The following is a 14400-nucleotide window of genomic DNA, read 5'->3' on the forward strand; positions in this document are numbered from 1 at the left end:
TATATCACAAATCTATTTGGAGGTTTCTGTATATCTCTTCTCCATTGCATTCCCATTTTTTCCTTTTAGTGCTGTCTATTGTCCTGAAGCTGATGTTAGTCACCCTCATACGTTTTTATCCAATTACTACATAGATATACCTCACTAAGCAATATATAGTATTGTTTTACATATGAACATTATATAAATGTAATCATATTGGATGTATTCTTGTGTTTTTCTTTGAACATTATGATTGTGAGATCCATGTTGATACATGTGTAGTTCAGTCATTTTGCTTGCTTTCTAGTATTCCATTGTATATGATAATTGATTCATTCTTCTGAGGGGTGCAAATTACATTGAAGAGTTTGAAGCAGGGGATGACATGGGCATATTTGTATTTTAGATATATCGCTTAGGCTTGGGATGTAGATAGACTTGAGTACTCAATATTGGTGCAGAACAGTGGTTTGCAAACATTTAGGACTAAGGGCCCCTTTCATACTCTTAAATATTGTATTATATTATATTACATTATATTATATTATATTATACCCAGAAGAGCTTTCATTTATGTGTCTAATGTTTATTAATATTTACCACATTATAAATTAAAACTGAAAAAAGTTAATATGTTAATTTATTGAGAAAACCAATAATAAGCACATTATATGTTAGCCTAAGTAAAAGGTTTATGAAATATAACCATTTTCAAACCAAAGAAGTTTAGTGGTTAGAATGACATTAACTTTTTTTTGCAAACCTATTTTAATGTACGGATTAATAGAAAATGCTTAGATCCTCAATCTGCTTCTACATGTTGTGATAACACAGAAAGTATCCTCTGGAAAACTTCACTACACCCTTAAGAGAATTAAGGTTAAAAAGACAACACCTTAGTGCTATCATGAATGTAGTTTTGCTCTCACATATGCTCTGAAAGTCTCAGGTAGCTCCAGGATTCACTGGCCCAAACTGCTGGTGTGGAGGAGCCAGTTTAGAGGTTGTTGCAAGTAGCTTAGGTGACAAGTAATGAAGAGTCTGACTCCTAAGGCATTGGTAAATTGGGTGGATGGGAAAGGGAAGATAATATGAGAGAGATTCAAGAGAAGATATCAGATAGCTCCCAAAGGAAAGGCAAGGGCAAGGAGAATAATTGATTTCTAACTAGGTGTATATTTCACCACCAACCTGGTGGTGTGGATATTTAGCTAAAAAATGGCAAAATTTGAACCCAGGTCTGCCCAATGCAAAAGCTCTTTGTTTAGAGTTAAAAGGGGTAGTCCTGTCAAGGGTAAGGGTAAATCCACTCTTAGAAACAAGAGAGAGGATGGGTGAGGCAACAGAAGTGGGGAGGAAGGAAGTAGAAGGAGTTTCTTAACCCCATATAGATCTAGTCAGGGTTATAATGATAGCACACTCAGCCAGGATGGCTATGAGGATAGTGGAGGAACTTATTACTGTTCTGAGTCTCTGCTAGACTGGCTGCTCAAAGGAGTTGTATTTGCTCTGAGCAGGCAGTGGAGATTTCCAAAGGAAGAAAGGCCCTCTGCCAGCTATGATTTTGTCTTTGTTACACTGCAGGATGGATCCATGCTGTGCTGACCCCTGTGGACTGCCTTGCCTTTGGAGGGAATTTCTTACACAGCCTTAATATTGAAATGCAACTCAAGTGAGTCCTGATGTCGCGGTGAACCTGAGTTGTCCATTCCTGTCTGCTAGAGTCTTGGGTTCTCCCCTATAGTGAGGAGCACAGCATAAAAGGAGGTGGGGATCATCGGGAAGGAATTAATACTGATGTTCAGTCTGAAGATAAATACCCCATGCATACTTAGTAGTTATATGACTTTCGGCAAGTCACATAACCTTTGAACCCAAGTTTCCTAAACATAAATTAGGGTCTTTCAGGGTAATGTGACTACAAATCATAGACAAAAGCATCCAGAAATATCTGATACATAGTAGGTACACAGTAAATGGGATTCTTATTTCATTATTGTGCCTACTTCCTCCAGAGCCTATGAAATTGAGAAGCGACTGAGTACAGCCGACCTCTTCAAGTTTCCCAACTTTGAGACCATCTGTTGGTATGTGGGAAAGCATATCCTGGACATCTTTCGAGGTATGGCACTCTTTGCCCTCTGTCCCATCTGTTTTTTCATCTCTATAATTTCGTCATTTCAACAATGCTTTAAAAATAGAATCACACAGTATGTTATCTTTTGAGACTGGCTTTTATACCAAACATAATGTGAAGTAGGTCTTGGATTTTACGTTTTATTTAGCAAAGGTAAGAGAAAATTGTATCGCAGTGAAATTAATCCTATTTCCTGTCAGTTAAGGTAAGAAATTCAATCTGGATAATCTCGGAGTTTCCTGGCTGTGCTTCCTACGGGGAGAAGTCCTGATCTCAGCCTGGCATCATTGTGTTGTTTCCCAAGTGGAATTTAATCTGCTGAATTTCCTCTTTCCTGCTCTGCTCTGAAACAGAGTGGCTCCCTCATTCAGACCTAGATTCTTCAAGGTGACTTGGCCAGGTGGAATCAGTATCTCAATGTTACAAAGAACCTCAGAGGTCAATGAGTAAAGTCTCCCACGTAATACCTTAGGTTCTTATTCTGCCACTTGGACTGTCACCTAAGTGTTCAAAAACTGGATGACTAATTGCTTATTACCTGTTCTGAACAACACAGTTCATCAGACAATGCTATATTGAGCCTAAATCTGCCTATTTGTTATAACCCAGAACACAGTTACTCCTTCATTTGCATTGATGGTTATTCACAGTCATGATCCTCCAGACTGTTCACATTTTGAAGCCTAAGAAACAGCTTGGTGGAAGGTGCACAGACCTCAGATTCAGATAGACATGGTTTCAGCTTCGGCTTTGACACTTACTTGGTGTGTGCTTGGTCAAGTGTCTTTGCCTCTCTGAGCTTCAGTTTCCTGACCTAAAATAAAGATAATAATACCTAGCTTACAGAGTAGTTACATGGATTAAAAGAGCTAGTGATATCAAATGCCTTGCATCTAGTAGGTACACATTAAACAAACACTGTTTTAAGGACTGAAATCTAGAGTTGTGCTCAGAACCTTGAGCATTTTCTCTGAATATCTTAAAGAGGTAACAAGCCCTTCACTTCTCTGAATGGCTCTGTTGACAGTCTGCCTTCCTCTTCCCCCTTTAGGTTTGCGAGAGAACAGGAGACACCCTGCATCCTACCTGGTCCATGGCGGCAAAGCCCTGAACTTGGCCTTTAGAGCCTGGACAAGGAAAGAAGTAAATAAACTTATTTCTCTACAAGAGTTCTGCCCTTTATAGGAATTGACTTTTGGTAAATACTTTGGTGAAGAAGAAGAGACAAGGGGGCTCTTATGGGCTCCTGGGGTTATAGTGGAGGACTGTGAATTGCATTTTTAAACCTTTCTTAGTAATTGTAGAAAGTAATAGTACTTATGCTAAAAAATTAGAAAAATACAGAAGAGTATAGAGGAGGAAAAGCAACTGTAATTTTAACACTCAGAGGAAACTAACATTAACATATGGACATGTTTTCTTTTTATTTGATTTACAAAACAAAATTTTATAACTGAATTGTTTGGCTTATCTTAATTTTCCTGTGTTACCAGTGTTCTCCATGACCATTTAATAGTTACATGATGTTCTTTTGTAGGGATGTACCACTCTTACCTAACCACTTGCTTCTTGCTTCCTTTTTATTTATTTTGGGGGAAAGTCACACAGAATCATGCAGTGAATATCCACGTGCATCAGTCTTTATCCCTCATCTCTTGATTATTCCTTCAGGATAGATTACTGGAAGAGCAAATTACAAGATTAAAGTGTATGAAAAACTTAAGACTCTTCATACATACTATAGACATGGCTTTTTAGAAATATACCAATATAAATATACCTCCCTGGTGGCACAGGGGTTAAAGACAGTGCTATCAAGCTATCACCAGCCACTGCAGCACAAGTTTGATCCCTGGCCAGCCAGGGAGCAACCCACATGGCGCAGCAGACCTCTCCTGCCTCGCCTGCTGCTCCCCTCAGCAGTGTATTTTGGTAGATCTGCCTGTTCTGCTCCTCACTCTCCGGTGAATCCTCTCAGCTCCCGAACCTCTGGCTTACACCCCAGTTCTTGTATGTGTAAATAGATAAATCTTTAAAAAACAAAAAGAAATATACCAATATCCATTTATCCAGTTGAGTACTAAATATCTGCAAAACAGAATAAGAAAACTATGTGTACTGATTTGGAAAGATTGCCAGAATAAAGGTGTATAACTATGTGTGTAGTATGTTACCTTATGTGTGAAAAAAAGGGAAGGAAACAAGAATGACATTTATCTGTTCTTGTATTTACCTTAAAGCACAATCTGGAGGTAGGCAGAAGAAACTAAGAAAAGTGGTTACCTGCATGTGTGGGGAAATGGGGAGAGTGCTAATCATCAGATTGATGGCAGGGACTTTTCAGTGTATCTTTTTACTTTTGAAGTATGTGAATGGATTACCTAATCAAAATGTTGAATTTAAAAAAAAACACTTAAGAAATGCAAAAAAAATAGAAGAAATAGCAATATATACTCTTTTGCTTCTGATACTCTTTATAGACACCTTCTCCTTTATACTGTGGCCTAGGAGGCCTTTCAACCACTGCAGGCTTAGCTTTCTTCGCCTGTGAAACTGTTTCTCTACACCCTTCAGGTGTTTCGTCTCTTGGGTTTCATATCTGATGCCACCCTCCCCCCCGGCCCTTCCCTTCCCCATGAAGAGATTTTCAGAGTGACTATGTCCCAGGAAAACCAAAAGGGAGGGAGGATGTTGAGTCCTAAGCACCGTGTCCTGGGGGTAGGATGGCCCCAAACCGCATAGTCAAAGGGAGCTGGAGGAGAGTAGGGCACAGATCCAAGGAACCCACACTCGTGGAAGAAGTCTTGTGGAAAGTATAGATGACTTCCACAGGATGCACTCTCTCCTTTACCTTTCTGTGAGCCCCTGGGCTGGTAGAGAAGAGCTATGAAGGTTTACAATTATATCATATGGGTTCTTGATCCTCACCCTTGGCCAGCCACCAAAACAGTTCCAGATGGATTAAAAGTATTAAAGGTGGGGCCTCCCTGGTGGCTCAAAGGGTTAAGTCTCAGCACTGTGAAGATATCCGCAGCCACTGCAGCATGAGTTCAATCCCCGGTCAGGGAGCTAACCCACATGGTGCAGCAGACCTCTCCTGTCTCGCCCACTGTTCTCCTCAGAAATATATTTCAGTCAATTTGCCTGTTCTCAATCACTTTGTCTCTGGTGAATCCTCTCTCTCTCTCTCTCTCTCTCTCTCTCTCTCTCTCTCTCTCACACACACACACACACACACACACACACACACACCCCTCTGGCCTACCCCCCCAGCTCTTGTGTGCATAAATAAATAAATCTTTAAAAAAAAAGACTCAAACCATAAAAAAGAAGGAAATGCTGAGTACTTTTTATCTGTCCTCTCAATGAAAAAATAAAGTGAAAACTGGTTAAAGAAATCATAAAAGCTCGAGAGATCTTTCTACATAAATCTGTAAATCTCCTAGTACTCAAGATTGCAGACAAATTAAAAGACAACCAAAAGTTCTCCCCCTGGGTAGTTGTGCTGACTATGGGCTGCTCAACACTGAGTTCTGTCCTCTTAAGCGGAGAGGCCAGCTTGTCTTGAATTTTTGAGGTGTGTGACCCAAGCCCACAATTGAGATTCTCATCCTTGACACTGTTCTTTATCAGATCTATATTCTGCAAATGTTTTCTCTCAGTTTGGTTTGTCTTAACACTGTTTTTCTGTTGTTTTTTTTTTTGTTGTTGTTGTTTTGTTTTTTTGTGGGACCCTCGCCAGAGGCTGGGGAACGAGGGAACGAACCAGCGCTGCAGAGGCTGCTGGCAGCCTCACAGCCCAGCGCTCAACCATTGTGCCACCAGGGGAGGCCTTGTCTTAACACTGTTTTTTGAGGAGAAAATTTTTTATTATTATTAAATCCAATTTGATTGTTTTTTTTCTTTTATGGTTAATGCTTCTATGTCCGAAGAAATCTTTGCTTAACCCAAGGTCACAAAGATTTTCTCTGCTTTCTTCTAAAGAGTTTATAGTTTTAGATTTTACTTTTATGTCTATGATCTATCAATATTTTGAGATTTTGTGCAAAATGTGGATTGAGGTCCTTTTTTTGTATATGGATATCCAATTGGTTTAGTACCATTTTTAAAAAAGATAATACCCATTTTCCATTGAATTGCTTTGGTACATTTGTAAAAAAAAATTCTGGTTTTGTGTCTATTTATATGCACATCTGTTCCTCATGTATTTTGTTTAACAGGCTCTGCCAGACCATGAGGATGAGATCCCAGAGACAGTACGGACTGTACAGCTCATTAAAGATCTGGCTAGGGAGATCCGCTTGGTGGAAGTAAGAAGCAAGGGAGTAGGGGAGGTTTTTAGGAAGGGCTTGAGGCTCAAGTGGCAGGTCAGGCTTTTACAATTAGCATGAGAGCTTAGGGGAAGGATTGGGGAGACCCCACCAAGGGCCCTATAATTATTATGCACCTTGAGTATGCCACACATTGAGATTATTGCTTAGGATACATAAATAATACAATGCCTGCCCATAAAGAACTCATTGTCAATTAGAGGGCCTTGGCCAAAGTTAACTTTCTGCTCAGCTTCCTCATAACTAAAGTGGGGATAATTATACCTGTTCAGGTCATTAAAAGGTTTAAATAAGGTAATACAGGTTGAGCACTAAGTATATTGCTTGGCACACAATAAGTCCTCAGTAAATTCTGATGGTAGGTCATGGTGATGGTGATGGTGGTGGGTGGTAGAGGTCATCGTAGTAGTTGTTCTTACTAATATTTTGACTCAGTCTCTTCATTCTACAAAATTACAGTTCCCCCAGTTTGAAGGTGATTACAAAACCATGTTTCAACAGGTGACATATACCATGGGGCGGGCAGTAAGATGTAGTGGTAAGAGAATCAGAGAAACATGGATTTTGGTTCCTGCTCTGTCACTTGCAAGCCTTTTAGAGCCTCAGTATCCGTATCTATAAAGTGGTGATATCACCATCTTTTCAGAGTTTTATTTGAATTATGAGCTAATAAATATAGAGCCCCTCGCACAGTGCCTAGCAGAGTAAGTACTCAATAAATGTTAGCCATTGTTATTAATACATTTTGCAGCAAAGAAAGAACTCAGTGTGGGCTGGTGAGGTAGCAGAGGCACCAGAGAATTGGACTTGAGGAAGTTTAAACTTTCCTTTAGCGCAAATGCTGTAAAGTTCCATTTATTGCCCAGAATATAGGTACTAAATCCATGCTAAAAGCTGGTCAGAGTGAGCTACTGCAAAATTAGGCTTCCAGCCTCACCGCTTGTATTGTTTCATAGCCACGTCATAGTTTACAATGTCCACCTCCCACCTCATTTCCCCCTACTGCCATCTGTCAGAATCCTTCAGGATTTAATTAAAAGGCTCTTCACACTTAAGCCATTTTGCATACACAGAACTTTGGGCTGATTGGAAGAACACTTAGAGATGGATCATATCTGGTCCATTGACTTTTTAATACAGTGGAATTATTTTCCCAAAGGAGCTCTTTCATGGAAGCTCAATTTATACAGCCAGTCAAAGCACAACTTTGATGAAGATGGGAAGTTTAGTGCTACATTTGTTTCCCTTATTTGTCTTCAACCTAACTCCAGTCTTCAGGGCCTAAGAAGCATGAATGAGCCACAGCGCATTTTTGAAAACCACCTTTCCAATCCAATTCTTGAATTTTACAGTAGAGCAAACAGAGTCCCAGAGTGATCAGATTACTTTCCCAAGGTCACAGAGCTAGCTGGTAGCAGAATTCAGACTAGAACCTTTTTCCTCCTCTTAAAAATCTTGCACTCCTTAGAGTTGGAACCACACAATTTAGTACTAATTTTTTTTTCTGTCGCATATCAACTGCTCTTAGAGTCTTTTTTCTCTAGTTTTGACGGTAGTCCTGGGCTTTTCCTCTGCTCATATTGTTACTTGTCAGTGGCTGGATAAAGAAATGCCACCCAGTAAATTCTTGATAACTCATTGTGAAAAAGCTAGGGTGTGCATACTTGGAGCCATCTGTAAACTACTTCCATGGTAGTATCGCCAGTGCCATGAATATGCTCTTAGCATAGAGGGTGCCCTTAAGTAAGCTCTAACCCCCCCCCCCCATGTACTAATACTCTTATAGGATATCTTCCAACAGAACGTTGGGAAGACAAGCAATATCTTTGGGCTGCAGAGGATCTTCCCAGCTGGCTCCATTCCCTTAAGCAGACCAGCCCATTCTACTTCAGTATCCATGTCCAGGCTGTCACTTTCCTCCAAAAGTGATTCAAAGAAGAAAGGCCTGAAGTCCAAGGAACTCTTCAAGAAGGCAGAGCAAAAGGGCAAGGAGAGCTCAGCCTTGGGGCCTGCTGGCCAATTGAGCTATAATCTCATGGATACATACAATCATCAGGCACTGAAGACAGGCTCTTCCCAGAAAGCAAAGGTGGGTGCTGGCCCATGAGTTCAGCCCAACCCTTTTGGGTCCCTTGGAAGAGTAGAGGAGTAGGAGGAGTAGGCTATCAAAAGGACAGGCTATCTTGTTTTGCTCCCACCTCCCTTAGGGCCCCTGGTATATGGCTACCAGTACCACTCATTTAATAGGCATTTATTGAGACCTTGTCTATGCTGGGCACTGTGATAGGTACTGTGGATGTAACCCTCAAGAGACTGACAGGCTAGTGAGAAAGATAGGCATAAAACAAATGAGTGCAATGAATTATTGTAGATGTTATGATTAAGGGTGTAGGGAAGACCCTGAGAAACATGAGAAATGATTCTATATGGGTAGGAGCAATGATCAGGACCCCTTCTCAGAAAACTTGATACTTCAGTTATATCTTGAGATGCTGGCATGGGAATGACTCTTGAAAACATGGTGTATGAGTGTTAGTTTGGAATCTTGAACACATCCTTGAGAAAAGTCCTTTTCAGGGCTCCTCCTTGCTTCAAGATTGTGGTGCCTTCCACTGGCATGTGAAGATGCACCCCTCCTTTCAGGGAATATGTTTTATCAGATCAATAGGCTTCCTTCTGTGATCATTTGGGGTGGGGGCAGGGAACAATGTAGCAGAAGGCCTTTGTTTAGGTGGTTTTGACAGTGAACTCAAACTTGTGAAACCGGAGGGAACTGACCATCCTGATTTACATGGGAGTCCCAGAGAGGTGACAACTGAGCCTCCTCCTTCTGCAGTTCAACATCACTGGTACCTGCCTGAATGACTCAGATGATGACTCGCCAGACTTGGACCTTGATGGAAATGAGGGCCCACTGGCCCTATTGATGGCTAATGGCAGGTGAGGTGGGGACAAGGAACACAGATATATTGGGACTATTGGTGGCAACATACCACTAAGATAGGACATGGAATTGGGACCTAGGAGCTAGGACATGTGTGGGGGAGGGTATATACTTGGGGAGATACCCAGATAGTATCAGATATCATTGATTCCTTAGTTCAGAGAACCATGGCAGTGTTGGGGTGGTAGGAGGGGGAGAGACCTGTAATCTAATTGGCAATCCTGAGAAAAATCTTGTGTGATTAGAAATATCAGCAAGTCAGTGGGCGAGAACCCATGGAACAAGCGATAGTATAGTGTACTTGTTAAAACCATGAGTTTTTTACATACCTTTGTGATTCGATTTTTAGGAATTTGTTTTGCAGAAATACACAAGTGTGTAAAGAGAAATATTCAGTGTTTACAGCATCATTGCTTCTAATAAAAATTAATTGGAAACATCCATCAATAAAGGTTGAATAAATAAATTATAGTGCATCTATAGAATGAAGCTATTAAAAAGATTGACACAGAAAGAAGTCTAGGATATATTAATAAATGAAAAAGCCCAGGTAGTAATACATAGGAATACTTCCATTCTTATTTCTTAAACAGGCATATGTGTATGTTTGTGTAAGTAAACAAACTTTTTCCTTTTAATTGTGCTTTTTTAGTTTAAAATTTTATTTATACAGCTTAAAATTTACAAAGTGTGTTCAGAAGAATACATAGTGAAACATTTTGCTCTCACTCTTCCCTGTTATCTAGTTCCCCTTCCCATGGAATACCAACATCAATGTCTTCTTTCCAGGTGCTTGTACACATTCACACACATATTTGTTAAGTATTTTATACTTCTTACACCAAACTTGTGTCTATATTTATATGTATAAAGTAGGAGGCAGGAGAGAAATATTTCATTACAATACTGTTTGAATTTCATGTAAGGAGTATATTTTCTTTTTTAGCTATTTTAACTATGGTTTCTTTTATTATATATATATATATATATATTTTCTTAAAATAATTTGAACAGCATTTTCTAAAGGAATATAATAAAAGCTGTTCACAATGAAAACCATGGGCTTGGGAATCAGATCATCCCAAGTTTGTATCCCAGCTCTCACACTTATTTGCCGTGTGATATTGGCAAGATAATTAACCTATCTGAGAGCCTCAATGTCCTTATAATTTCTGATTTGTAGATAAAACTTAACTTTAGGGTGGGTGTTGGAGGACTAAATGAAATGTATATAAAATGCTTGTCACAGTTCCTGGCATATAGTAAATACTTGATAAATGGTAGCTACTATAAGCATAATGATGAAGTTGAAGATGAAATAGGATGATAATGATGCTGATGATTTGATTATGATGTGGCTATTGCCAGAAGCTATGTCAGTCATCAGCAACCCTGAAACATGTAGGAAGGCAGAGGCACAGGAATAGTAAGCGTTATCATTTGGATTGTCAACACCATATATAGCAGTAGTCAAGTGCCAAGTATGAACAACAGGAGCATAAGCAACAAGGATCCCTTCTTAGCTTTTTTGCAGAAAAGGCTTGTCTTCAGATCCAAGGGCAAGTATAGGAGGTCCATCTGGCTGAGAAATAAGGGTAAAGGGAGTGTGAGGGCAGGGCAGATTCTGAGAGCAACTGAGCTATCCTTGGGATTTGAGAATATAATTACTAAATAATAAGATTAGAGCATTGTCTAGAGCAATGCTGTTGAGCATTGTCCTTGTCTAGAACCCATGATAGGTCTTTTGGGGAAGAGAAAATTGTGTCCTAAAGGTTCAGTCTATAATGACTGTAGGGGATGCAATAAAACATTTTAACCTTCCCCAACAATTTTGTGCTCCTTCTGTCTTCTCCTGCAGCTGACAGATGCTACTGTTAAGAGAACCTAGAGATGCAAGATACAATATTTACAGACAATATGATACGCCTGGAATTTTCTCCAAAAATAATTCAGCTTTTGTGGGGACTTAGGTATAATGAAACAAAATTAGCTGTGTGTTGTTAGATGCTGAAAATTAGCTGGGTGATAGGTACATGAAATTTTATTATACTTATGTTTTTGTGTGTGCTTCACATTTTTCATAATTAGAAGTTAGTAAAAGAGCAGGGTGTAAATAGCTTTATTTTTATTTTTATATGTAAATATTTAAAAATATATGTTTTTATTTATTGAGCACCTGCTCTGTGTCTGACTTTATGTTAGCTGCTTACATACATTATTTTATTTAGTTCTTACAACAACCCTAAGGATAAGTATTGTTTATCTTCATTTTACTAATATGAAAACTGAGTCTCAGAAAAGTTAATTATAAGATTGGTTGCCTTTGGGCACTAGTCTTGTCATCCTCTGCTTTAACTCCTTTAATCCTCCCACTTTGGGAAAACAGGTCAATTTACAGACATCCAATTCACTCAAAGCCATTTCACCAAATGACTGCTGAATGTATCAAGTGTACTGACTTACCCAAAGTTTGTTTCTTTTTAACTATAAGCAGTTAGGACTGGTTAATATTGCTTACCATGTGTGACAGAATTATTTACACTTCTGAGTTTTTTCCCACTTTCTTTAAATATTTTTGAGATATATTTTAATTTACATACCATACAATTTGCCTGTTGCACGTTTACAATTAAATAACTGTCAATAAATTTAAAGAATGTGCAGCCATCACCACAATCCAATTTTGGAACACTTCCATCACCCCACAAAGATCCCTCACACCTACTTAGAGTCAATCTTTGTTCTCTTCCCTGATGACCACTAAGTTACTTCTGTCTATATAGATTTGCTAATTCTAGACATTTCTTGTAAATGGAATCATATAATATATGGTCTTTTGTATTTGGCTTCTTTTAGCATGTTTTTGAGATTCAACCATGATATAGTAGTATGTATCATTAATTGTTTATTTTTTGTTGCTTAACAGTATTGCATTGTATGGATATACCACATTTATCCATTCACTAGTTGATGTTCATTTGGATTGATTCCACTTTCTGGTTATTATGAATAATGGTGTTATAAGCATTTGCATGCAAGTTTTTATGTGTACATGTTTTAGTTTCTTAGTAAAATTTTGGTTCATGTAATAGCTGTATGTACAACTTTTTAAGAAGTTGCCAAATTTTATTCCAAAGTGTCTACCATTTTGTATTTTCACCACCAATGATGACTTTTTCTGGATAGTGGCTAACACACTTGTTATTGTCTGTTTTGTTTTTTTTCATTATAGCCATTCTGATATCTGTAAAGTGGTATCTCATTGGTTTGTGGTTTTGATTTATACTTCCCTGATGACAGTGAACATCTTTTTGTATAATCATTGGCCACTTGTTTATCATCTTTAGGGAAATGTCTATGAGATCTTTTGCTCATTTTTTTTTGGGGGGGAGGGTTTTGATTACTATTTCAATTTCACACTGCTTGTAATTGATCTGTTTAGGTGTTCTATTTCTTCTTTATCTAGCTTTGGGTGATTGTAAAGTTGTAGGAATTTGTCCATCTCTTCTAGATTGTTGAGCTTGTTTGCATATAACTGTTCATAGTAGTTTCTGATTATTTTGATTTCTGCTGTGTTGTGATTTCTCCTCTTTTATTTGTGATCCTATTTATTTGTGCTTTCTTTTGCCCATTTTTTAATTGAATTACTTTATTACTGATTCAAAAGGGTTCTTTTAAAATTCTGGATATGATTCCTTTACCAGAAAAAGGATTTGCAAATATTTCTTCCCAGTCTGAGGCTTATCTTTACATTTTCTGCATTGTGTCTTTTGAATGACAAAAGTTTTGAATTTTACCTAATCCCATGTCACAAGAAAAGTATGTATTTTCTTCTAGAAGCTTTATAGTTCTAACTTTTACATTTTGTCTGCTCCATTTTGAGTTAATTTTTGTGTATGATGTGAGGGAAGAGTCTACATTCATTTTTTTGCATGTGATATCCAATTACCTCAGTGCTAATTGTTGAAAAGATCATTCTTTTCCCCACTGAATTGCCTTGGCACCTTTGTCAGAATTCAGTTGGCCATGAAGTTAAGAGTTTAGTTCTAAACTCTCACTTCTGTTTCATTGATAGATTTCTTCACCCTTATGCCAATATTACACTACCTTGATGACTTTAGTTTTGTAGTGAACAGTGAAATTGAATGATGTAAGTCCTTCAACTTAGTTCTTTTTCAAAATTTGTTGTGGGCATGTCCAGTCCTTTGTGTGTCCATATATATTTTAGTATCAACTTACTAATTTCTACCAAAAAAACTAGCTGGATTTGGGTAGGGATTGCCTTGAATCTATAGAGCAGTTAAGGAAAATTGCCATCTTAACAATATTGAGTATGACTTTTTGGTTTTTTTATTTTCTCCTCTTTCTAGTACCAAGAGGATGAAAAACTTATCAAAGTCTCGGCGAGCCAAGATTGCAAAGAAGGCAGATAAGGCTAGGCTGGTGGCGGAACAGGTGATGGGGAATGAATTTGATTTGGATTCAGATGATGAACTGCAGATTGACGAGAGATTGGGAAAGGAGAAGGCGACCCTGATAATAAGACCAAGTGTGTACTTGTTCTTTCTCTTTCCTGACCTACCCATTTCAAATTTGTTTTTGAGCCCCTTAATAGACTCAAGATCTTAGGCTTGAGCTTATTGACATTCTAGTTTACCAGCTCTGTCAGCCTCTATGTGTCCTTTGCTCTAGAGATTGCTCTATTTATATGTAAATTCTTTTTATATGTTAATTCTTAAGCTCCCTAAATTAGTTGCCTGTCATCTTTGCTTTAGGAAAATTATAGTCTTATTTTCTTTTTCCCCTGGGTGTTTGGCTCATGGTAAGTACATTCCATTGTTTTCTAGAATTTCCCAGAAAGTTGCCACGTGCGAAGCCTTGCCTGACCCAACCGAGTTCGTGAACCAGGAGAAGTTGAGTTTGATATTGAGGTAGGAACCTGCCCTATGTTTAGTCTTCTGTCCATTCTGGTTTCAGAGACGGAAGACAGATTGTCATTCTAGTTG

General features: G+C 38.5%; 1 protein-coding gene across 1 annotated transcript in view; it reads left to right on the forward strand.

Annotated features, from left to right (window-relative positions):
• PHF8 (PHD finger protein 8) overlaps positions 1-14400 on the forward strand; it is a 143886-nt gene that overhangs the window by 94786 nt on the left and 34700 nt on the right. Inside the window, 9 exon segments of the mRNA XM_054695897.1 lie at positions 1567-1654; positions 1998-2104; positions 3171-3262; positions 6340-6429; positions 8237-8539; positions 9287-9390; positions 13765-13943; positions 14242-14278; positions 14280-14364. Coding sequence (XP_054551872.1) covers positions 1567-1654; positions 1998-2104; positions 3171-3262; positions 6340-6429; positions 8237-8539; positions 9287-9390; positions 13765-13943; positions 14242-14278; positions 14280-14364 — 1085 coding nt within the window.

This window comes from Talpa occidentalis, unplaced genomic scaffold (assembly GCF_014898055.3).
Source record: "Talpa occidentalis isolate TD23 unplaced genomic scaffold, MPIMG_talOcc4v2.1 talOcc4.15, whole genome shotgun sequence".
NCBI lineage: Eukaryota > Metazoa > Chordata > Mammalia > Eulipotyphla > Talpidae > Talpa > Talpa occidentalis.